General features: G+C 42.9%; 1 protein-coding gene across 1 annotated transcript; it reads right to left on the bottom strand.

The window, feature by feature from the left end:
* Nucleotides 1-205: 205 nt before the first annotated feature.
* Nucleotides 206-26074, bottom strand: LOC123486126 (neurexophilin-1-like). The gene is made up of 2 exons (XM_045217333.1): nt 25607-26074; nt 206-1089 (listed from the first exon to the last, which is right to left on the bottom strand). Exons 1-2 carry the CDS (start codon nt 25658-25660, stop codon nt 322-324), a joined length of 822 nt encoding a protein of 273 aa, XP_045073268.1. The 5' UTR covers nt 25661-26074; the 3' UTR covers nt 206-321.
* Nucleotides 26075-26477: the final 403 nt, after the last annotated feature.

Here is a 26477-nt window from a genome sequence, read left to right on the forward strand (position 1 = left end):
GCGGAAGTATTTAGCGAATTAGAGGTTTGAGTTGATGGTAAAAATGTGCGTGATGATGTTGGGCGTGCTAGTTACTACTGTTCCTGTCGAAGAATGCTTCATGACAGCACTCTAAATCTAAATGCCTCACTGTGTGCATACTGTTTTTTGCATATATACGTTTTACAGGGAACAGTAGTCTGGTTTCTACAGCGATGGGTTGTCTGGTGAGGTTTTGCAGCAAATGACAGAAAAAGTTTATCCAGCTCAATCTGGTGGCCCCTCACCCTACAAAGTCACTCCTCCCCTCGTCCCTCCTCTCCCCCTCCTGTGTGCCCCTCTCTAGCCCGAGGGCAGGTAGGGCATCTCGTTGTGGTAGTTGTAGTCCGGGCAGACCTTCTGGACCAGGCGGTAGTCTGTACTGTAGAAGGAGATGTAGATACAGATGACCTTGAAGGGCTTGGAACAGATCCAGGAGACATGGCTCTGTGTCTGCTCCTGGAAGCAGGTCTTGGACGGGTCGTAGTTGCACAGTGACGTGCGCTTGCTGCGGTCCACCTTCTCATAGTCCACGCGGCAGTTGAAGATCTTGGAGTCCTTGGGGTAGACCACGCTCTGGCGCTCCAGGTCGAACTCCACCGCCTTGACCGGCGGCACCAGGCTGACTGAGATGTTGCCCTGGCCCGTGGAGTTGTGGCGGAAGTAGACGCTGAATGTTCCGTTGCCGTGGTCTACGATCTTGCCGGTGATCAGTAGGTTGAGGCGCACCGTCTTGATGTTAGAATAAAAGTCTCCCCAGCCAAACATCTTCTTGAACTTGCCCGTCTTGACGATGGGCCGGCGTTTGACGCGGGAGGAAGAGGAGGTGTCTGGCTTCATCAGGTCACTACCCAGCATCTCCCAGAACTCCTGCTTGGAGAAGGGAATGGGTGAGCGGTAGGGCAGCTCTAGGGAGGTGGCATTGGCTGCCCGGCTTTTACTCTGGAGCATCCAGCGACTCAGGGGGGAAAGTGGAGTCTGGCTCCCCAGGAGACCCACCGTCTTAGAGGACGACCCGTCTGCTGAGGAGCTCTTGGGGCTTGAAGAGTCATCTTCTTGACCCAGGGCCAGCTGGAGATAAAGAGGGATAGAGAGAGGGAGAGAGCGAGAGAGAGAATGAGAGAGAGAGGGAAAGATAGCGAGAGGGGGAGAGGGTGTGTGTGAGAGAGAAAGGGAGTCGGAGAGTGAGCGAAAGAGAGGGGTAGAGGAGAGAGAGAGAGAGAGAGAGACGGGGGAGAGTGTGTGTGAGAGAGAAAGAGAGGGTGAAAGTGAGAAAGAGAAAAAAGAGAGATGGAAAGGGGAGAAAAAATAGGAAAAGGGAGTTAGAAACAAGGACAGAAAAGGAATTCAAGATTTAATCAATACTTAATTTAGCTCCTGACGCTATAGGTAGCAACTGTGACATTCTATCAATGTTGTACTCGTATAAATAAATGTTTGAGTATGCAGGTATATCTCTCTCTCTCTCTCTCTCTCTCTCTCTCTCTCTCTCTCTCTCTCTCTCTCTCTCTCTCTCTCTCTCTCTCTCTCTCTCTCTCTCTCTCTCTCTCTCTCTCTCCTCTCTCTTCTTTCTCTCTCTCTCTCTTATATATATATATCAGGGGGAAAAAAGTATTTAGTCAGCCACCAATTGTGCAAGTTCTTCCACTTTAAAAAGATGAGAGAGGCCTGTAATTTTCATCATAGGTACACGGTCAACTATGACAGACAAAATGAGAAAAAAATTCCAGAAAATCACATTGTAGGATTTTAATGAATTTATTTGCAAATTATGGTGGAAAATAAGTATTTGGTCACCTACAAACAAGCAAGATTTCTGGCTCTCACAGACCTGTAACTTCTTCTTTAAGAGGCTCCTCTGTCCTCCACTCGTTACCTGTATTAATGGCACCTGTTTGAACTTGTTATCAGTATAAAAGACACCTGTTCACAACCTCAAACAGTCACACTCCAAACTCCACTATGGCCAAGACCAAAGAGCTGTCAAAGGACACCAGAAACAAAATTGTAGACCTGCACCAGGCTGGGAAGACTGAATCTGCAATAGGTAAGCAGCTTGGTTTGAAGAAATCAACTGTGGGAGCAATTATTAGGAAATGGAAGACATACAAGACCACTGATAATCTCCCTCGATCTGGGGTTCCACGCAAGATCTCACCCTGTGGGGTCAAAATGATCACAAGAACGGTGAGCAAAATCCCAGAACCACACAGGGGGACCTAGTGAATGACCTGCAGAGAGCTGGGACCAAAGTAACAAAGCCTACCATCAGTAACACACTACGCTGCCAGGGACTCAAATCCTGCAGTACAAGACGTGTCCCCCTGCTTAAGCCAGTACATGTCCAGGCCCGTCTGAAGTTTGCTAGAGTGCATTTGGATGATCCAGAAGAGGATTGGGAGAATGTCAGATGAAACCAAAATATAATTTTTTGGTAAAAACTCAACTCGTCATGTTTGGAGGACAAAGAATGCTGAGTTGCATCCAAAGAACACCATACCTACTGTGAAGCATGGGGGGTGGAAACATCATGCTTTGGGGCTGTTTTTCTGCAAAGGGACCAGGACGACTGATCCGTAAAGGAAATAATGAATGGGGCCATGTATCATGAGATTTTGGTGAAAACCTCCTTCCATCAGCAAGGGCATTGAAGATGAAACGTGGCTGGGTCTTTCAGCATGACAATGATCCCAAACACACCGCCGGGCAACGAAGGAGTGGCTTCGTAGAAGCATTTCAAGGTCCTGGAGTGGCCTAGCCAGTCTCCAGATCTCAACCCCATAGAAAATCTTTGGCGGGAGTTGAAAGTCCGTATTGCCCAGCGACAGCCCCCAAAACATCACTGCTCTAGAGGAGATCTGCATGGAGGAATGGGCCAAAATACCAGCAACAGTGTGTGAAAACCTTGTGAAGACTTACAGAAAACGTTTGACCTGTGTCATTGCCAACAAAGGGTATATAACAAAGTATTGAAACTTTTGTTATTGACCAAATACTTATTTTCCACCATAATTTGCAAATAAATTCATAAAAAATCCTACAATGTGATTTTCTGGATTTTTTTTCCTCATTTTCTCTGTCATAGTTGACGTGTACCTATGATGAAAATTACAGGCCTCTCTCATATTTTTAAGTGGGAGAACTTGCACAATTGGTGGCTGACTAAATACTTTTTTTCCCCACTGTATATATATATTGCTGCTGTTACATTCTTGTGTCTATTCAAGTTGAGAGCAGATATACCTTTACGTCTGGTTTTCAGAGAAGCTATATTGCTCCCCAAGCAGCAGATGAAATAGAAATAGACTCCTATACCTTCAGCTACTTGAGAGGCCTTGGGGGATGAAGGTAGAGATTTAAGCCCCATAGTGCAGGCCTGAGTGGAGAAACAATTATTGCTTTGGTGCCTTCGGTGTGGAGGTGGAGGAGGGGTAGGCGAACAAACCTTGATGTGCAATTAAGGCACACACATCTGTATTGGCACACACACAAAGCTGTCAGATGTTAACAGTGAGTGAGGAGAAAGGAGAGAGAGATAAGATAGTCGTGCTCGGCTCAGCCATGGCTTTGTGGAGTGTGTCAGTGTGTGTGAGAGCAGGCTGTAATGGGTAATTATTAGATGGTAATGATCTAATAACAGGTAGGTGCTGTCGGAGAGCCCGGAGTGCTCTTCTGTCCTTTTGATCTAACCGTGGAGAGGATGTGAGTCTGTTTGTGTCGCCGTTTCTCTGTTTGTGTTAGTGTCATTATGCAATGGATGGTTGCCGGAATGTGTGTGGACAGTACCCTATTAGCGATTGTGTGTGGGTGTGTGTATTTGTGTGTGTGTGTTTGTGTGCATGGTCTCTCTCTCTCTGCCAGATAGAGCAGGGTTTTTCCCAGTGATCCCACTGTTATACAGTGATACATAATGCATGCTGCTCTGTCTGTGCTCTGATACATCCACTGTCTTGACTGTCAAGGCTTCCTTATACCGGCTTAGTCAGGATTATTAAGTCTTACTCATTCTTACTCCATTTTATACAGATTTCTACAGGCTCACTCAGATTTGTTCTCTTGCATTTCAGACAGTCTTGTAATATTGATTTTCTGTCGCTCTAAGACATGTATTTCCTTTCGTAACAACTTGCATCGCATTGCAGCAGTCCGTAGAGGATTCCCACTGATGTGGTTGTGTTGTGGTCTAGCTATGGACTCAGACTCTGGAGCAGATGAGGAGTCTCCAGACCTCAGCCTTTCTGTCTGGTCCCCGTAGGGCTGTTTGAGTTACCTGGGCTTGGCCACAGTCAACACTACACACCCCTGGTCTGGTTACCTGGGCTGGGCCACAGTCAACACTACACACCCCTGGTCTGGTTAGCTGGGCTGGGCTGGGCCACAGTCAACACTACACACCCCTAGTCTGGTTACCTAGGCTGGGCCACAGTCAACACTACACACCCCTTGTCTGGTTAGCTGGGCTGGGCCACAGTCAACACTGTCCCCCATGTTTCCCACAGGGACTGGAGCTGACCCTCATTCAGACACAAACACATCAGCCTGACAAGGAACCCTGCCGGCTAAAATTTGATATTATTTGACATTTCTGATAGCGTCCCTGAGAATTCCTCCTTGGCTTCATTAATAATGAATAAAAAACAGGGAGCAGTAGACATATTGATTTTAATCTATTCAGACGCCTTCTCTTGCCTCGAGTGCGTGCCAGGCGCTGTGACTGTGATGACAAATACACTATTCCCCCTTGTCCCTGAATGATGTGCCACTTTGGGTTTGACTCCTTTCCCTTCATGGGACGATGTTTGGTGGGCAAAGAGCAACACGCTGCCTGCCTGCCTGGCTCCCTAGGTGGCACTGCAGAGTCTCAGTGGTGGCCATCACAGTGCCCTCCAGGGTTGTGTGGAATATACCACTGTATGAATCCTTATGATACTCTATGTCTCTTACGTTTACATTGAGCTAATTTCCCAGACACTCAGTGATTCAGTGACTCAGACAGTCAGTGCCGGCAAGGAGAAGAGCTGAACAACAAACACATTGTCCCCTCTATAATACAATCTCACTGAGCCATAACTTGCATGAGATGTGTTCGTTTAAGGAGCTGAATATGTAAACAGAGCATTCAGGGTGAGACAGAACAGGACGTGTGTGTTAGTTAGAGGTTAGGGAAGACATAGTGCTGCTGTGGAACAAACTATTGAAGCCTTTCTAACTGCTGGAGGTGTCAGAGGTGTCATTGAGCGCACAGCATCAGTGTGGGAGACATGTTAGAACGGCTTAACGGATGATTACTGGGGTAATAAAACAATGAGGATGAGATCCCCTCGCTTTAGGGCAGATGGTTAACAGCTTGAAGGAACACTTCTGTAGAGTGAGTCACCGTGCTGAAGGTTATACACTGGGCTGCTTATATTGACTGATGTCTGAAGTGAAAGATGGAAAATGCTATGAGGCTGAATAGTGCTGTATAAGACGGACATAGCATGGCACAGCAGTTTGAAGAAGCTGAATAGACCTGTTAAACTGCAGCTGTATTAGGCTGAGTTGTAATCCGAGGTACAATGTTGGTGTTAGGTTTCAAAGTACTTTATGAAGCTTCATAAAGAGCACTTATCAGCCGATCTGAGCTACATGAAGTTGAAATGCGGGCAAAGGTGCAATCAGGTCAGAGTCTAGGGTTGTTGGCGGGGGGTGATTTTGTCATCTGTCTGTCATGTGTGCAGCTGTGTGAGTCAGTGAAATGGTTGGAGGGAATGTGGGTGGTCTGCAGGCTCCATCGCTGTGGTAATTGTGACGCATTAAGCGTTAGTGAGTACAGGCCTGGGGCCTTCCACGCGGCAGGGGGTAGAGGAACGGGAGAGGATGAAAGGGAGGAAATTATCAACAAGAGCCTGCCAGCTCCACAGGAAATATTCAGACTGTTAAAGTGACAGGTACACCATTTTACCCTCCCTTTCTCCTGGTGTCACCGGCACACAGTTGCTAAAATACAGAACAGAGATTAGGGAGAAAGTTAGCTCAAATCTCTGAACTAACTGTTCTGTTCTGTCACAGTGCTCAGGTGGTGATGAGAGGCCATGGTGTCAACTAGAGAAATACTGCTACTGAAAATAGATTTTTTGAGAGTTTCACCTATTCAGATGTGTCTTCTCATCAATATCCACATCTACAGAGACGTTGTATATGGTATTTGGTCATATAGAGCCACACAGCAGGTGCTTATTAAAGCACATCCTTCTCCTGGGCAGCAGATGGCTTCAATAAGCTCTCCATTTTCCTCTGGCTGTTGAGTTGAAATCTTCATCTCTAATATGACATAAATTTTTTATTAAAGGCTCAAGCGCCTGCTCAGATTTCCAAAGTGTTCACCGATGCTTTGTGGGGGTTTTTCCCTCCCACCAAACTCCAGACCTAATGTGCTCACTGTAGGAATATTCTCCTTCTGTTACATGATTAAAATCGCAGAGCGGCTGTGCCCTTATAACTAATTATTCCACTGGCTAGCGTGGAGGGGAGGGCCGGGGGAGGGAAAGGTAATTTCACAAGAAACAAGGCGTTTGACTCTTAATTAATAATTTACGTCGGCTTCAAGGGGGTCACCGGAGCTTAGCTCTGCGCTGGGTGGATGAACTCACTACGTTCAGCCTCTTTCTCTCTTTTTTGAGCTCCTTACTCATTTGGACAAGTTCAGTTCTACCATCCCTCTGGACCTGCAGCTTCATTTAGTATGCTGAGGGAGAAACCTTGCTCTGAATTGGCTATCAAAGTTTTACATTATAAGATATCGACAAGGCGGCTGAGTGGAGCGCGGTGCTGGAGCAGGATAGCAGGAGGAGAGAGAGAGCAGGGGTTGATGGGATAGAATTGATTAAAGCAGAGTTCTGCTACTGTACAGTGGGGGAAAAAAGTATTTAGTCAGCCACCAATTGTGCAAGTTCTCCCTCTTAAAAAGATGAGAGAGGCCTGTAATTTTCATCATAGGTACACGTCAACTATGACAGACAAAATTTTTACAAAAATCGAGAAAATCACATTGTAGGATTTTTAATGAATTTATTTGCAAATTATGGTGGAAAATAAGTATTTGGTCAATAACAAAAGTTTCTCAATACTTTGTTATATACCCTTTGTTGGCAATGACACAGGTCAAACGTTTTCTGTAAGTCTTCACAAGGTTTTCACACACTGTTGCTGGTATTTTGGCCCATTCCTCCATGCAGATCTCCTCTAGAGCAGTGATGTTTTGGGGCTGTCGCTGGGCAACACAGACTTTCAACTCCCCTCCAAAGATTTTCTATGGGGTTGAGATCTGGAGACTGGCTAGGCCACTCCAGGACCTTGAAATGCTTCTTACGAAGCCACTCCTTCGTTGCTCGGGCGGTGTGTTTGGGATCATTGTCATGCTGAAAGACCCAGCCACGTTTCATCTTCAATGCCCTTGCTGATGGAAGGAGGTTTTCACTCAAAATCTCACGATATATGGCCCCATTCATTCTTTCCTTTACACGGATCAGTCGTCCTGGTCCCTTTGCAGAAAAACAGCCCCAAAGTGTTATGTGGGCAGCTTGTCTCTCCCTTTTCTGTGTCCCTTCCTCCTTGTTTTGTCCCCTCTTTGTCTGTTGTATCTGTATGTGTGTTTGTCCCCATTATGTGGGTGTGTCTGGAGTGGATCGGGGGGCGTGCTCAGGATCTGCCTCTCCTGTGCCGCTGCGGGTTGTTTCCAGTGATTCCTGCCTACGCAGCTGCATCCTATTCTCTCATCAACCTGCACTACTAATTCCTGGGCATGGCTCTCCACCGGCGCCAGATCGTTGTTCTTACCAGAGCGGTAACTTGGCTCACCAGTAGAGTTAAATTGTCTTTGTCTTCAGCCTGGCTCTTTACTCTCCTTAACCTGTCGTTTGTTTTGTCTTCAGTTCAGACATACCTCCCAACCTGCCTGCCTGCCTTCCTGCCTGCCGGCCTGCCTGCCTGCCTGCCTCAGCCTCTCCTTCCTCCGGAGCCGACTAGCCCACTCTGTTCCTTTTCTTCAGTTGTTTTTGGACTAAGACAAATTGAACTTTTATTAAAATAATTTTTGTTTCTTCCACTCCCTTAGTCGTGTTTGTTTCTCTGAGTGCTGGGTTGAACCATAGCCTAACACAAAGCATGATGTTTCCACCCCCATGCTTCACAGTAGGTATGGTGTTCTTTGGATGCAACTCAGCATTCTTTGTCCTCCAAACACGTCAAGTTGAGTTTTTACCAAAAACTTATATTTTGGTTTCATCTGACTATATGACATTCTCCCAATCCTCTTCTGGATCATCCAAATGCACTCTAGCAAACTTCAGACGGGCCTGGACATGTACTGGCTTAAGCAGGGGGACACGTCTGGCACTGCAGGATTTGAGTCCCTGGCAGCGTAGTGTGTTACTGATGGTAGGCTTTGTTACTTTGGTCCCAGCTCTCTGCAGGTTATTCACTAGGTCCCCCGTGTGGTTCTGGGATTTTTGCTCACCGTTCTTGTGATCATTTTGACCCCACGGGGTGAGATCTTGCGTGGAGCCCCAGATCGAGGGAGATTATCAGTGGTCTTGTATGTCTTCCATTTCCTAATAATTGCTCCCACAGTTGATTTCTTCAAACCAAGCTGCTTACCTATTGCAGATTCAGTCTTCCCAGCCTGGTGCAGGTCTACAATTTTGTTTCTGGTGTCCTTTGACAGCTCTTTGGTCTTGGCCATAGTGGAGTTTGGAGTGTGACTGTTTGAGGTTGTGGACAGGTGTCTTTTATACTGATAACAAGTTCAAACAGGTGCCATTAATACAGGTAACGAGTGGAGGACAGAGGAGCCTCTTAAAGAAGGTCTGTGAGAGCCAGAAATCTTGCTTGTTTGTAGGTGACCAAATACTTATTTTCCACCATAATTTGCAAATAAATTCATTAAAAATCCTACAATGTGATTTTCTGGATTTCTTTTTCTCAATTTGTCTGTCATAGTTGACGTGTACCTATGATGAAAATTACAGGCCTCTCTCATCTTTTTAAGTGGGAGAACTTGCACAATTGTTGGCTGACTAAATACTTTTTTTCCCCACTGTATATGCCTACCTGTCTGAGAGGACCTGAGAGGGGACTGGACTCTCTCTCCCTCTCTCTCCCTCTCCCTCTCCCTCCCCCTCGCTCTCTCCCTCTCCCTCTCCCTCCCCCTCGCTCTCTCCATCTCTATTCATCTCTAACTCTCTCTCTAACTCTCTCTCTCTGTGGTGATGCACTGTGTAATACTGGGCTTAACTTTCATTCGAGGTCATATCAGTGGACAGAGATCAATCTGGGAGTGTTAACTATCTGGCTTTTGTGTCTGGTTATAGTACCAACACAAACATCAACAGTGTGTGGACATCGCCATCGACATTGTCATGGCTCCAACCTACATCTTCCATCTCCTTTAAGCTACAGTACAAACTCAGTCTGTTCTAGTACAGTAAACAGAAAACCCTTCTAGAGCAGAGCACTAGCCCTGGAGACATACACTACTCCAGTCCTTCAGATCACTTCATCATCTCGGGACCACACACTGGAGGCCCCTAAGTCAGCTGGTTGTTGGAGTGAGTAGATACTTGTTTGTCTTTTCTCCCCCCCTACTCTGCACCAAACAGCCCGTTACAGACTGGTGAGGTCAGCAGAAGCCCCCATCACTCCCTGATGATGTCACCAGGAGCCCCCGTCACAGCCTGGTGGGGTCAGCATGGGACCCATAGCCCACTGCATCATCAGGAGGACATCACTAGTGGTCTCTCTGTAGTAGCAGATGGTGACAGATGTCCCCTAAAATATACCTGCTTATATTTACAGTAAAAAGGAGTTCCGCTTCCGTCCGCTCTCTAAAGCTGTTTGTTCTTGAGATAACTTTTTATTTACATAAATACAAGTCTATTCAGCACAAATAGGAGGAAGCTCTCAAGAGGCTAGCATTCTCAGAGGAATACAATTGTGTGACGCTTCCTTCCTGTTACTGGTTGAAATAATCAAAGGTGAAATGACTTATAGCCAACTTATGCTTGATCTGAAAATGTGGTCAGAGGCTTTGTATGGAGGGTGTGACGCAACTGCGGAGCCTCTGCAGGCATGCAGAGGCCAAATCAAGCTCTATACCGCATCGCCATGTGCCTCTCAAATTTTGTTACAATGCGGAGGGCTCTGTATAGCTCCGCACTGACATGATTGGTTGACAGTAGGTGGGGGCGGGAGGTTCTGTATAAACACAAACTCACTTCCTTGACAACTTTCTTCACAACAGCTCTGCTCTGCTCCGCCGCAGCGCAAAACGTATGTTTGCTCTGACTTCTGCGGAGGCCGCATCGCATTAAATGCTGTATTGACCATGCAGAGCCTTTTACAATCTTTGTATATCATTGTTGTGTGGTTCAAACAATTCCTGACAGACACATACTGTAACATATTCTCTAGCACAACAGACCAACATACATTCATCCAAGGCCCTTTCTTTCTATGTGTCCCAGTGTTTCAGAGGGGAATGCCACAGCTGGGTGGGCAGGAGAAAGGTGCACCTCTAGGGTCATCCATGCCACACAATGGCGCCGGAGTGGATGGCTGCCGTTTTACGGGCCCCTAACCAATTGTGCTATTTTTGTATTTACTTTTTACCATTGTTTGTAACTTATTTTGTACATAATGTTTCTGCTACCGTCTCTTATGACTGAAAAGAGCTTCTGGATATCAAAACAGCGATTACTCACCTAGAACTGGACGAAGATTTTTTCTTTAATGACTCTGACGCGAAGGATATACTTCTGCTTCATTCGCATGAAGAGGAGACAGAGATACAGGGGCAGCAGATCCGGGTGCCTTGTGAGAATTCGTAGGCGAGTGGGTAAGCCGCCTCTACCATCTGTCCTATTGGCCAACGTGCAATTACTGGAGAAAAAACTGGATGAGCTCCGTTCGAGACTATCCTACCAATGGGACATTAAAAACGGTAATATGTTATGTTTCACTGAGTCGTGGCTGAACGACGACATGGATAATATACAGAAAGACAGAACAGTATAACATCGGAAAGACAGAACAGTTACCTCCTGTAAGACGAGCGGTGGTGGTCTGTGTCTATTTGTCAATAACAGATGGTGCTCAATCTCTAATATTAAGGAATTCTCGAGTTTTTGCTCTCCTGAGGTAGAGTACCGCATGATAAGCTCTACCAAAATAGTTTCAATCTATATTTTTTGTAGCTGTCTATTTACCACCACAAACCGATGCTGGCACGAAGACCGCACTCAACAAGCTGTATAAGGCCATAAGAAAACAAGAAAATGCTCATCCAGAAGCGGCGCTCTTAGTGGCCGGGGACTTTAATGCAGGAAAACTTAAATCCGTTTTACCTAATTTCTACCAGCATGTCACATGTGCAACCAGAGGAAAAAAAACTCTAGACCACCTTTATTCCACACACAAAGATGCGTACAAAGCTCTCCCTCGCCCTCCATTTGGCAAATATGACCATAATTATATCCTCCTGATTCCTGCTTACAAGCAAAAACTAAAGCATGATGTACCAGTGACTCGCTCAATACGGAAGTGGTCAGATGACGCGGATGCTAAGCTACAAGACTGTTTTGCTAGCACAGACTGGAATATGTTCCGGGATTCATCTGATGGCATTGAGGAATATACCACCTCAGTCACCAGCTTCATCAATAAGTGCATCGATGACGTCGTCCCCACATTGACCGTACTTACATATCCCAAACAGAAGCCATGGATTACAGGTAACTTCCGCACTGAGCTAAAGGCTGGAGCTGCCGCTTTCAAGGAGCGGGACACTAATCCAGATGCTTATAAGAAATCCCGCTATGGCCTCAGATGAACCATCAAACAGGCAAAGAGTCAATACAGGACTAAGATTTAATCCTACTACACCGGCTCTGATGCTCGTCGGACGTGGCAGGGCTTGCAAACTATTACGGACTACAAAGGGAAACCCAGCCGAGAGCTGGCCAGTGACGCGAGCCTAACAGACAGGCTAAATGTTATGCTCACTTTGAGGCAAGCAACACTGAAGCTTGCATGAGAGCACCAGCAGTTCCGGATGACTGTATGATCACGCTCTCAGTAGCCGATGTGAGTAAGACCATTAAACAGGTCAACATTCACAAGACGCGAGGCCAGACGGATTACCAGGATGTGTACTCGGAGCATGCGCGGACCAACTGGCAAGTGTCTTCACTAACATTTTCAACCTCTCCCTGACCGAGTCTGTAATACCTACATGTTTCAAGCAGACTACCATAGTCCCTGTGCCCAAGAACACCAAGGTAACCTGCCTAAATTACTACCGCCCCGTAGCACTCACGTCTGTAGCCATGAAGTGCTTTGAAAGGCTGGTCATGGCTCACATCAACACCATCATCCCAGAAACCCTAGAACACCGGAAACCCTAGACCCAATTCGCATACCGCCCCAACAGATCCACAGATGATGCAATCTCAATTGCACTCCACACTGCCCTTTCCCACCTGGACAAAAGGAACACCTATGTGAGAATGCTGTTCATTGACTACAGCTCAGTGTTCAACACCATAGTGCCAACAAAGCTCATCACTAAGCTAAGGACCCTGGGACTAAACACATCCCTCTGCAACTGGATCCTGGACTTCCTGATGGGCCGCCCCCAGGTGGTAAGGGTAGGCAACAACACATCTGCCACACGGATCCTCAACACGGGGGCCCCTCAAGGGTGCATGCTTAGTCCCTTCATGTACTTCCTGTTCACCCATGACTGCGTGGCCAAGCACGACTCCAACAACATCATTAAGTTTGCTGACGACACAACAGTGATAGGCATGATCACTGACAACGATGAGACAACCTATAGGGAGGAGGTCAGAGACCTGGCAGTGTGGTGCCAGGGCAACAACCTCTCCCTCAACGTGAGCAAGACAAAGGAGCTGATCGTGGATCGAGAGCTTCAAGTTCCTTGGTGTCCACATCACCAACAAACTATCATGGTCCAAACACACCAAGACAGTCGTGAAGAGGGCATGACAACGCCTATTCCCCCTCAGGAGACTGAAAAGATTTGGCATGGGTCCCCAGATCCTCAAAAGGTTCTACAGCTGCACCATTGAGAGCATCCTGACCGGTTGCATTACCGCCTGGTATGGCAACTGCTCGGCATCTGACCGTAAGGCGCTACAGAGGGTAGTGCGTACGGCCCAGTACATCACTGGGGCCAAGCTTCCTGCCATCCAGGACCTCTATACTAGGCGGTGTCAGAGGAAGGCCCTAAAAATTGTCAGACTCCAGCCACCCAAGTCATAGACTATTCTCTCTGCTACCGCACGGCAAGTGGTACCGGAGAGCCATGTCTAGGTCCAAAAGGCTCCTTAACAGCTTCTACCCCCAAGCCATAAGACTGCTGAACAATTAATCAAATAGCTACCCAGACTTTTTATTATCTATGCATAGTCACTTTACTTCTACCTACATGTACATAAATGATCAATTACCTCGACTAACTTGTACCCCCACACATTGACTAGGTACCGGTACTCCCTGTATATAGCCTCGTTATTGTTATTTTATTGTGTTACTTTTTTTAAACTTTAGTTTATTTAATCAATATTATTTTCTAAAAACGGCATTGTTGGTTAAGGGCTTGTAAGTAAACATTTCACGGTAAGGTCTACACCTGTTGTATTCGGCACGTGACAAATAAAATGTGATTTGATTTGATTTGACAAATTGCGCTATCTTCAGAAAAGTGTTTTCTGTCTGTGGACAGGCAGCTCTGTGGGTCAGTACTATGAACGCCTGCCTGTCTGGTGATGTGTCACAGAGCACAATCTCCCTCTACCCATCATGCCTCTCTCTGTTGCTGTATGTCAGGCAGGCAGGCAGCAGGGGATACTGAGGGCCTGGGGTGCTGAGAGGGGCCTGAGGCCCAGCGCTGGGGTACTCGCTTGGTGGTCATGAGAAAGGCGCACCTCTAGGGTCATCCATGCCATGCCTGCGCATAACTCAAGTTGTTTTATAACCTGAGCAGGAAGTGACAGCCTGTCCATAATAACACCATTGGCCCTTTTCTCTGCCTCTTCTCTAAAGCTCCTCTCATTCACCGTAGTGTGTCTGTCTAGCTCTAGACTGTCGGAGGAATTATTGAAGTACAGTAAGAGTCCATTGAGTCCACAGGGAGGTGTTTTAATGTCTGTAACCTCTTGTTACACCATGACCCTGCCTGCCTGCTCTTATCTTGGACCTGGTCCGTCTTGTAAAAGAGTTTTGATCTCATTGAAACCTGGATAGATAAAGGTTAAACAAAACAATCAATAAAGAAAGTAGGAGACAGAGATATGGCAATACGGGGTACCAGAGTGTTTGTGTCTCAGGTGAAGAGGGTGGATCTGATCTCCATCACCTAGGATTTGACATAGATTAAATAGATTAATCAAATCTCACATTGTTGTCAATTTCTGCTCAATCTTGCATGCTTTCCCAAACAGCTGTAACTGTATATGCATTCGTAAATCAGGTCCTTTCTTGAGTTGGGCTCTGGGATGTAACAACTGTTGAGCATCTGATCTTATGGTTCATTTTGGAGGAAAGGGGTTGAGTGTGTTAGAGTATGTGCGTGTATCTTTATCCCACATCTGTTGCAAGGGGGTAAGGATGTTAGGGAGAATATAGGATGAACCACAATAATTGTTTGCTAAAATAATAATTGCTTGTCAAAAATGTAATGTAATACAATGGCAATCCAGTTTATAGGTTAAACTCCTACACATTAACTGCCAACATTATTACGCATATTAATGGAAAATGATGGAAAATAAGATATGCAAGATATTTGAATGGATATATATATTTAAATAGCTATATATATATATATATTGAGGTGAGAGCATTGGAAATGCTTTTGGCGGTTGACCTGCTTCTGTTTTGTGGGTGGTACTGTGTGCTGTTTTCGATGGATGGGTCCTGGCCTCTCGGGGGCCTAGGGATTCGGGGGGACGGGGGTGGTATGCTGAACACTGGGATGACGGCCCAACTTGGGATGGGGAGGGGCTTTAGCGGGGGAATTAGTGGAGAACAATTGGAGGGTTACTTAGTAGCAATGCAAATATCATGGTACAGCTATATGGACAGTCAATCGCTATGGTATTTTTTTATTGGTAAATTTACAAACATATATAATGATAAATAGATTTGAAACTTGTATCCCATTATGGTATGTGGTGAAATAAGTATAGGCAGTTATAATTGTAATGGCTTAGCAGATAATAACAAAAGAATAACAATATTTACATGGCTCCAAGAGAAGGAATATAATATCTATTGTTTACAGGAAACTCATTCAACAATTCTAGATGAAGGGAAAAGGAATGGGGGTGGGGGGCGAAATATACTTCTCCCATGGGCAAAGAAACTCAAAAGTGGTGATGATATTAAATAACAGTAATTTCGATCCGAATGTGCAAATTGTCCAAACAGATCCGCAAGGTAGATGGATTATTTTAAATATGTTATTGGACCATAAACAGATATGGCTCATTAACCTTTACGGACCAAATAATGATGATCCACACTTCTTTGACAATATATATAATAAATGATCAACTCCGCAAGCAATTCAAGACTCTATTATTATGGTGGGAGATTATAATACAGTTTTAAATAGCTCAATGGACAGTAAAGGAAATCACACTACAAACAATCACCCTCATGCTCTTAAGGAAATCGTGAATGTCATGGATACATTAGAACTAGTAGATATATGGAGGCTTAAATATCCTGATCTAGTGAGATATACATGGCGGAGACTCAATCAAGCTAGTCGTCTTGGCTTCTTTCTTATGTAATTTTCGTTGGCACCAAAAGTTTAAAAGTGTTGATGGGGACAGAATGTGGTCGGACCATCATATAATTGGCATATACATTACTCTTACTGAATGTCCACGTGGGCGAGGATATTGGAAATTTTAATCAAAGCCTATTGGATGATAACTTGGTTTTTAACTAGGAATAACAGAGGAATATATAACTGTTTTTTTCCGAAATAACATAGGTACAGCAAATCCCCTTATTGTATGGGACACTTTTAAATGTGCCTTTAGAGGCCATGCAATTCAGTACTCATCTCGAAAGCAAAAGCAATTTAGGTTGTAGTATCTAAACAGTTTATGACTTTGCTGACGTTTGCAAATGGTGTGTTAGAGGAAGTTGACTCAGCTTGCGGAAGCATCTGGAAAGCATTACTATAGGGGCCCCCTAAAACAGAGGAAGTCTGTTATGTGAAGGCCAGGGATTGGTCTATTCAAATCACGCCATCTTATGTTACATAGGGCATAGGATATATATACCATGGTTGAAACAAAGGACGGAGAGAAATAACATATTAGAGATTGGGTTGGTTGTTCTCCGGATTTTCTGCAGAAATCTGTAAATTGACGCTGAAATCTTTGATGTAATAAACTACTTTTTAATCTTCAACATAGGATTGCTACCAAAAATAATTTATTGAAACTGGTTACAAATGACCGAGTCACCCATGATTCACCAAATGATATTTTGAAGGAGGAAACAAAGTACTTTAAGCATATGTTTTCGTTTCATTCGCCTCCATCTCCTCTAACTGAAGCTAATTGTAGAGATTTTTTTTCTATTGATAATGTAAAATTAACAGCCATGCAGAAAGACTCATGTGAAGGTGAAATTACAGAGGAGGAACTTCTGGATGCAATTAAAGACTTTAAGTCCGGGAAAACTCCAGGGTTGGATGGCATACCAGTCGAGGTATACCAAACCTTTTTTGTTATACTCAGAGGACCGTTATTAGCATGTTTTAACCACTTCTATGTAAATGGTAGATTATCAGACACTCAAGAAGAAGGTCTGATTTCATTATTACTGAAACAGGATACAAGTGGAAAATATAAAGATCCAGTCCATTAAAAAAATTGGAGGCCCCTTACACTTCAGTGTTGTGATGCAAAAATTCAAGCAAAATGTATAGCGCATAGAATTAAAAAAGTATTGTCGGACATTATTCATTCTAATCAGACAGGTTTTTTACATGGGCGATACATTGGAGATAATATAAGGCAAGTACTGGAAACAATGGAACACTATGAAAAATCTGGGAAACCATAGCATACTTCGAAAGGGCATTTGATAAAGTACGACTGGGGTTTATATATAAATGCCTGTAGCATTTCAATTTTGGACAATCTCTTATAAATTGGGTTAAAATCATGTATAGTAACCCGAGGTGTAAAATAGTAAATAATGGCTATTTCTCAGAAAGTTTTAAACTGTCAAGAGGAGTGAAACAAGGTTGTCCACTATCGGCATATCTATTTATTATTGCCATCGAGATGTTAGCTATTAAAATCAGATCCAACAATAATATCAAGGGATTAGAAATCCAGGGCTTAAAAACAAAGGTGTCATTGTACGCTGATGATTCATGTTTTCTTTAAACTTGAATCCCTCCACAGCCTCATAGAGGATCTAGATACATTTTCTAACATCTCTGGATTACAACCAAATTATGATAAATGTACTATATTACGTATTGGATCACAAAAAAATACAATTTTTACATTACCATGTAGTTTACCAATAAAATGGTCTGATGGTGATGTGGATATACTCAGAATACATATCCCAAATGAAATAAATGATCTCACTCCAATAAATGTTTATAGAATGTTAGCAAAAATTGATAAGATCTTGCTACCATGGAAAGGTAAATACCTGTCAATTTTACATGGCTCTTTAGTATTATCCCAGTTTACCTATTTGCTTATGGTCTTGCCTACGCCTAGCGAACAGTTTTTTAAATTATATGAGAAAAAAATATTCCATTTTATTTGGAACGGCAAGCCAGACAAAATTAAACGGGCCTATTTATATAATGAATATGAATTCGGAGGACAGAAATGATTAAATATTAAAGCATTAGACCTATCACTAAAAGCTTCAGTCATACAAAAGTTATACTTAAATCCGAACGGGTTCTCTAGCAAATTAGTAAGATTGTCTCACCCAATGTTAAAGAAAGGCCTTTTTCCCTTTATTCAGATTACAACCTTTCACTTTAAGTTATTTGAAAAGGAAATAATCTCCCAAATATCACTATTTCTAAAACAAGCCATAGAAAGTTGGTTGCAATTTCAATGTAATCCTCCAGAAACGACAGAACAAATAATGCAACAAATATTGTGGTTAAACTCAAATATACTAATTGATAAAAAACCTTTTTTTTTGACAAAATGTTTTAAAAAGGTATAATCTTCATAAATGATATTATCGGTAGGACTGGTGGAGTTATGTCGCACATGCAGCTAACAAAAACATATGGAAATGTCTGCTCTACCCAAAATTACAACCAAATAATTGCAGCATTACTGCAAAAATGGAAAAGGAAAGTGGAAGGGGGAAAAAGTAAGGAAGTTGTCTATCGGCCTTGCATTAAAGAATATAATTGGATAAAGAAAATTGTGATAAATAAAAAAGTATACCATTCATTTAAGGACCAAAGGATTGACAGCCGTCCCATATAGATTGCAAAATAGTTGGGAAGAGATTTTTGACGTACCGATTCCATTGATACGCAAAATGATGCCGGATTCAAAACATTGAATTTTTCAATTTAAATTATTATCTAAAATTCTTGCTACCAATAGAATGTTATTTATATGGGGGATACAATCTTCTCAGCTCTGCAGATTTTTCTGTGAAGAGACAGAATCATTAGATCATTTGTTTTGGTACTGTCCATTTGTAGCTTGTTTTTGGACACAGGTCCAGGAATGGCTAAAGGACTGCAATATTTACCTGGAGCTAACCCTGCAGATAGCACTACTGGGTGATCTGAAAAGTCATAGTCAATCGATCAATAATATAATAATACTTTTAGCAAAAATGTTTATTTTCAATTTACGATCTGTATAGAAAGGTTCAGAACTTTTGTAAAACATCACAGTACAGTTGAAAAATATATGGCAAATAGAAATCTAATATGGATTGTGTTAAGAGATAGATGGGAGGTGTTAAATGGAGCTGAAGGATGGGACTAATATCAACAAATAATAACAACAAGATAACTAATGTAAAGCATACTGTGTCCATAATAAGTATATAAGTTATAGGTTGAGAGCTTTTGTGAAAGAGCACAGTTAGAAAAATATGGCATATAGAAGCAAACCAGATGGACATCATGAAAATGATCAGAGGAAGTTCAGGAGTAAAAACAAACAAAATATAATTATTGTAGAATTTGACTGTGACCATAAAATGTATATAGTATGTATGGGCTGGAAGTAGAGGCCTAAGCGTTGTTGTTCACTAGTTTACTCCAATTGGGGAAGGGGTGGTGGGGTTGGAAAGTAATGAAGGGAAATATAATTTTAAAAAGGTTATGTGTGTGTGTATGGATGTATGTATAAATGTATGTATGTATATATTTGTGTGTGTATGTATTTGTATATGTATATATGTATGCATGTATGTATGTGTATATATATATATATATATATATATATATATATATTTGCGAGAAAAAAACCATATGGGGGATTGGAAGTGATGCAGACAATTACATTGATGGAAGTTACAATCTATCTGAAATATTAAAGCTGATCTACCCCCTAAAAAAATTATAAATACAAAATAAAAAAATATGGCTATAGCTTATCTGTGTTTGTGAGGCCATAGTATAACTGTACTGTTTGTGGCTGTGATTGAACCTGGAGACAGCAAGACAGAGAGGCACTAGGCCTATACTGCACAGCTTTGCATTAGCAGTCATCTAATGTGTTTGTGTTGATACAGCATTGCTGTATTGTATCACATTTGTATGGCCATGTGTAGTCTGTGTCTCTCTGTCTCAGTTTGGAATGCTTTGGATGTATTTTTGTTGTACAGGAGGAGCATGGCTGGTGTTGTCCTGCTTAGTGAGGGATGAATCTGGGTGGACAAGGTCACTGACCGTGAAGGGAGGGCTGGGTATCTAAGAAAGATGACTCAAAGACTTTCTGACAAGGCAAAACAGGGGAAAAGAGCTGCATGTTGTTAAAATTAACTTCAGCCAGTCTCTTATCCTTAAATAACACAACTCGCTGTGGAGAGACGCTCTGAGACTGTCTCAGGAGACCAATGTTTAATATCTTACTTAAATATGAAGAGTTAAATATGAACACCTGAAATTTGCACTTGCAACTAGATGTCAGATATGTTATGATCCTATAAATGTCATACTGGCCAGGAGTAGAAAGGCTGGAGTAAAAACAGATTAATGAGAACAGAACCTGATGCTCAACATATACATAAACCTTATACAACACATAGCTGTATAAACACAGATCAGTCATGTAGCTGCAGATGCCCAGCCTATAACCAGAGAACATAGAGCTGTATAGATCAGAGTGCTGTCTGCAGCGTAACTTCATTGGGAGAAGACCCAGGTAATACTTAAGACATCTGTGATAGACATTCTTATGTTTGTGCTTTTCTAATAACCAATTTCTGTGTTCTGTTTGTGCTTTTCCATGGACAGGAATCGCAACTAACACGGGAACATAGAATAAGTTTCAGCACCATTGAAAGGGAGCGCAACTAATGCTAAAACCCACGAAAGTCGAGAGCCACTTCAGATCCTTGGACAGACCCGCAGAGCTCTTAATGGGGCGAATATTCTACACACCTCTGTTGGCCTATGGCTACTTTCTGTCCCATTCCATTTCACCTTCAACTTAGAATTGTAAAACTGCCTCTCCAAAACTGGGTAGAGTGTGAGTTCACTGTATGTGTGTGTGAGAGAGCAGAGCTCCTTCATCCCTGGTGATCCCTGCTGTTTGAAGGTTACAATGCAAATTTCAGATCAGTGCTCCATGACAAATAAGCCCTCATGTGTCCCTGTAGTGTGTTTGTGTGTGTGTGTGTGTGTGTGTGTGTGTGTGTGTGTGTGTGTGTGTGTGTGTGTGTGTGCGTGCGCGTGCGTGTGCGTGCACGCGCAAGTGACTTTGAACAGTGTGCGCGGGCGAGAGAGTGAGAGACTGAGAGAGTGAGAGACTGAGAGAGTGAGAGACTGAGAGACTGAGAGTGAGAAAGTGAGATTGTGAATGTGTAATATACAGTATTGTCTTAGCTCTACCAGTACAGTTCACTTCATATCACTGACATTCTATTGCACCGAAACCCTCATCCATGCCTTCATCACCTCCCGACTGGACTACTGGACCACTGTCCTCACTGGTATCCCCACCAAACTCACCAACAGATTCCAGCTGGTCCAGAACTATGCTGCCAGAATCCTCACCTGCAGCAGATCAACTGAACACATCACACCAATCCTCATCAATCTACACCGTCTCCCTGTGCAATCCTGTACTAACTTTAAGACACTCCTCTTCACCTACAAAGTCCTCCACAACCTGGCATCCACCTACCTCTCTGACCTTTTCCCAGTCTATGCCCCCTCCCGTTCCATCCGCTCCTGCTCCGCTGGTCTCCTTGTCAACCCCTCATTCTGCCTCTCCACCATGGGTACCCAGGCCTTCAGCTGCTCGGCACCCAGGCTCTGGAATGCACTCTGCCCACACATACAACATGCAGCCACAGTCTTCTCATTCAAAAACCTCCTCAAAACACACCTCTTAATAGGAAGCCTATAACCTGTAGCCTGTGGTCTATGATTGACTCTGTCCTACCCCTCCCTTCTGTGTCTTCTCAGTATCCCCCAAACCCAAACCCTAACCCTTACCCTAAACCCTTCCCCTATTCACAACCCTACCCCCTAAACCCTTACCCTAAACTGGGGCTGTATCCTCTACCCAACCCCTCCCTCCCTCTTTTTATTTGTCCTGTTTCGTCTGGTCCTTTGATTTTTAATTGGACTGATTGTTACACTTGATTTTATGATTTTATGTACTGCACTTGATTTTATGTAGACCTACTGTTAATGGAAGATGTCCTTGAGTGTCCTGAAAGGCGTCCGACAAATAAAATGTATTATTATTATTATTACTACTGTTACTCCTCCATCTATTCTACGCTCTATCTATTCCAATCCCTCTCTCCTTCCCTCCGTATGTCTCTCCCCCACCTCTTTCATTTCATTCTGTCTCTCTCCATCCTCTCTGTTCTCGTTGTATACTGTTCTACACATTTCTCTCCTTGTCTTTTTCTATCCTATTTACATTCGGCTGTCCCTCACCCTGTATTTGACTGCTAACTCTCCCTTTCTGCACTCTCTTCCTTATTCAGCCCTTTTGTAACCCCAGTCATTATGACCATGGGCACACAGTACACAGTGGATATGCTAGGAGCCAGACTACCCTCACCTGTCTCTCTCTCTGTCTTTCTCTTTCTCTCTCTCGATATCTCTGTGTGTATGTGTGTGTGTGTGTGTGTGTGTGTGTGTGTGTGTGTGTGTGTGTGTGTGTGTGTGTGTGTGTGTGTGTGTGTGTGCGCGTGTGAACCTGTAGAAAGTATGATTTTTTTTCTCACCACAATAACCCCTGACATTGTCTGTCTAACTGTAAGGACCTAATAATATTGCTATAAGACTAGTGCTGGGTTAATAGCCCTAATATAAACATTTAACAAACAAATTAGTTGTAATAGGCTCTTGACTGTATGACACTGAATGCTCGAGCCATTTAGTCCATTAAAAACAAATGAATCCAATCTCTGAGCTGCATGTCATAGAATGAAAAATAGCTAAACCCTTGCCAAAAACGTACTATAATTTCTTAGCATAGCAGTCAATTACAAAGCACTCTGACTGAGACTGTTTATATTATTCATCTCAACCAATGCATGGCATATTAATTAACATTTGAGACGCTAAATCCATCACATCATTGTTGCTTTTTTCGTGTTGATAGTGTATTAATAACCTTATTTCCATCCAGACAGAGTGAGTTTATACACCCTAGAGAGTAAAGCTACACACTAATATTGAGTGGGGTGGTACAATAGGAAATCAGCTGAATTTGAATATAAATGCATGGTCTATGATTATTAATCCCAGCTCTATTGTGTAATAAGTTGGATAATTTATTAATTGCTCTATAATTTATCAATGTCATGCTGCTAATTAATTACCCAAGATTCTCTGCTGAGAGACGTGGTGCGCCACGGTTTTTAGATAAGCAACATGGTAGAATATTGATAGAAACCGCACACCAATTATTTTCATAATTAGCGCAATCCTGCTGCGTTTGAGAGTATGTGGCAAGCATGTGTGAACATACACCTTGAAGTGTAAACATGCTCTCTGACTCCAAAAATCTCTCTTAGATTAGAGGAAATGGAAGGGGAACATTTATTCAATTTGTCAAGTAATAGGGCCAATGTCATACAACCTAAATCCTTTGTAAGATGTGCAAATGTTCAATCAATGAAGAAAAATAGTTTTGAGACGGTGGTACATTTGGCCTAATGATGACTGGTCGATGTTATTATTCTGAGTTATTTTGAATGATCCATAACCTCATTTTTAAACAGCGGCCTATGACTTTATTTAAAATAGGTTACCTACTTTAAGATGCACTCTCAAACGTTTGGATAATTTCAGCTAGTAGTTTTGAAAGTGGTGCTCAAGAGCCAAAAGTTGTCCCCGTTTTTTGTGTACTATGTCATCAAATTGTGTACCAAGTCATCCATTTCGTATAATATGTTACATCAAAGACAGTACAATATGAAGATAGGCAGAAACTGCTTCTCCGATAGAAATCCCTAATCAAATTTATAGGCGATGTCATGGCGATGTTGGCTAGTTAAGCTCATTTGCTGAAACAAGTCACCGGGCCTAATGGGAATGGCCATGTGCTGGCTGTCAAATCAAAGGCACTTCTTTGATGTAAAGTTGTTTTTGATGAAAATTAAAACGTGTCAGTTTGTCACTTTCACAAGGTTGGAGTAATAACGTTCAACTACTTAAGATGTTGGCTCGAATTTAGGTTGTGCCTTTAGACTTCAAGAAAATTAACAACTAAGGAAAACAATGTAACTTGTCTCATTGACTTCTCAAACCCCAAACCCCCAGCCTGATCTGCTTGATCTTGCGATGTTGCACCTCTGGGTTTAGAAACTCTGTGGTTACATCCTGCAATTATTATTTTATATTTTTTGCAATTCTTATGATATGTTAAAAATCCAATTCTTACTATTTTTTTTATGATTTTGTTGTGATTAAGATCCTGGAGTGCATCTGGTTTAATCAACTTGTTTCCAAGCCATTTCAATCAAATAAATCAATGTGATGAGTCTGCTAAATGATGTAAATGTAAATGTAAATTATGACATTGAAACATGGAAAACTGATTGGGTTTGAAAAACTTCTTCAACATAAGGGGATTTCCTCTTTTTTCACCAAACTTTGAACCTAAATTGTTGTTGATTTCACGTTGAATTTACATTAGTTGTCAACTCAACCATTAGTGCCCAGTGGGTAATAACTCTTTGAATACTTTATTATAGCCTACAATTCACATGTGGGCTACAGTCTTTGTTCAGTTAGAAGCGCCCAAGGTTATTTACAGTGTGCGGCGGCTCTGACACAAAGGTGTCAGAACAGAACACAACACATCAAAGAAGCAACCTTGCAACAACACTTAAATTTAGCCTACCTCATTCCGTTTTTGTTCTTGACGCTATAATTTGCTCTACATATAGATCTAAATGTAAAGCATGATGACCTAATGTTGTTTAGAGAATTAAAGTTTAGGCTAAAATAGTGCACACAACATGGTCAATAAACATGCCCAATAAGGCACTTAGTTTCATGTTGATGTTAGTCATGTTTATCTCATTAAAAACGTGTAATTTACCAGGACTCCTGTGATAATTGAAGATCATTAATCACAACATCATTTTGATTGAGTACATCAGGTTTCACAGTGTGGTACCTGAAATGCCATAGGCTATAGTGCACTAACATCGAATTGTGTAGCCTGCGAAAGAGGCTATGATATAGGCCTATAATAATCAGATAGTGGTCAATATAAAATTCTAAAAAAATAATATTTTTTTTTTTACTCAACGAAACATTAAAACGTTGACCAGACATGAGCACCTGTATGGGGGACACGTTGCGCTGTGTCTCATGCAAGGTAGCCTATTCTTCTCGCCTTTGTACAGTTATTAAGTTATCTTTCAGTTGTTTCAAAATAACATATAGTTATGATCGGTCAAGGAGAGTCCCCTTTCGTTGTTCATCAACACATAACTTCAGCAATGGATAGAATACGCTTCAACCGTGGAACTCCAATATGGAGATTCGAGGCACATTTAATGCAAGGGACCGTCGTCCGTGGCGCAGCATGCTATCCATGGCAACCGCTCACAGCATACTCACTCACGCGGGTCTCTGCCCTGGGAGAGGGAACCTTGTCGGGTCCGGTAGCTCGTGCGACACAGTATTCACGGTTATTTCCCTTCACTTTTCGCCAAACAAATGAGTGGCACATGTCTGAATGAAGAGATAGCCTAGTAACGACGGGGGTGAATGCTATGGAGACACACACATATGACTGGTGTAACTTTTTTACACTGCTGGGCACCGCCGCCCCTTCTTGCTTACCAAGCACGCTGTTCCGTTTAGGAGAAGCAGGATAAAGCCGTGATTGGAATGCATTTTTCTGGCGCGCGCAGTGTCTCAGCTTCCAGCTTCAGCCCGAAGTCAGCTTTCCTTCAGGAAGACGCTATTCCTTCGGCACTGTATCCCCAAAAGCTAAGATACGGTCCCATGTCCAACGCAGGCTCACTGCTACACCTGGGCACCTTCAACACCCGCCTGTCCCTTTACCTTTCCCGGGTTTGAGTCCAATCACTAGAACATTGGAAATCCATAGATGGGTTCATGAGAATGTACCGCATTACCATCCACGAAAAATAGTGTATGAAATTCCTGCTCAACCTGCAACAGTGTGAGTAAGAATGAAGTAGATCATATCTGGTTAGCTGTATCAGTGTATATCCACGGGGATGAAGCCTAGTTGATGAATTGTATCCTTGGCGTTGCTTATGTCAGCGCGTGTAGACTGGCAAGGGATCGTATACTTGCATTGACGTTTAAACCGTCTCTCTCTCTCTCTCTCTCTCTCTCTCTCTCTCTCTCTCTCTCTCTCTCTCTCTCTCTCTTGCTCTCCCTCATGCGTGTACCCCCAACTATCTCTCTCATGCCCTCGCACAATTTCTCAGCAGCAGTCAAGCAGAATAGAGTCAAATCCACTGTGAATTACTAAAGTAATTGACCGGTTTGCACTTTTGCGCACATTATATCAGTGGAACCAAGCATGTCATTATGTATGATAATGATGTCTGTTGTTTGGAAACCCATTTAATCTATTTAGGGAATTAAGCTATTGATGCAAATTATTGGAATCAACTTTTCTAGGATCTTCTGTAGACTAACAGACTGTCCCTGACCAGTGTGGTTCACCTGCTGTGTG

The sequence above is a fragment of the Coregonus clupeaformis genome, unplaced genomic scaffold, assembly GCF_020615455.1.
Source record: "Coregonus clupeaformis isolate EN_2021a unplaced genomic scaffold, ASM2061545v1 scaf1013, whole genome shotgun sequence".
NCBI classification, from domain to species: Eukaryota; Metazoa; Chordata; class Actinopteri; order Salmoniformes; family Salmonidae; genus Coregonus; species Coregonus clupeaformis.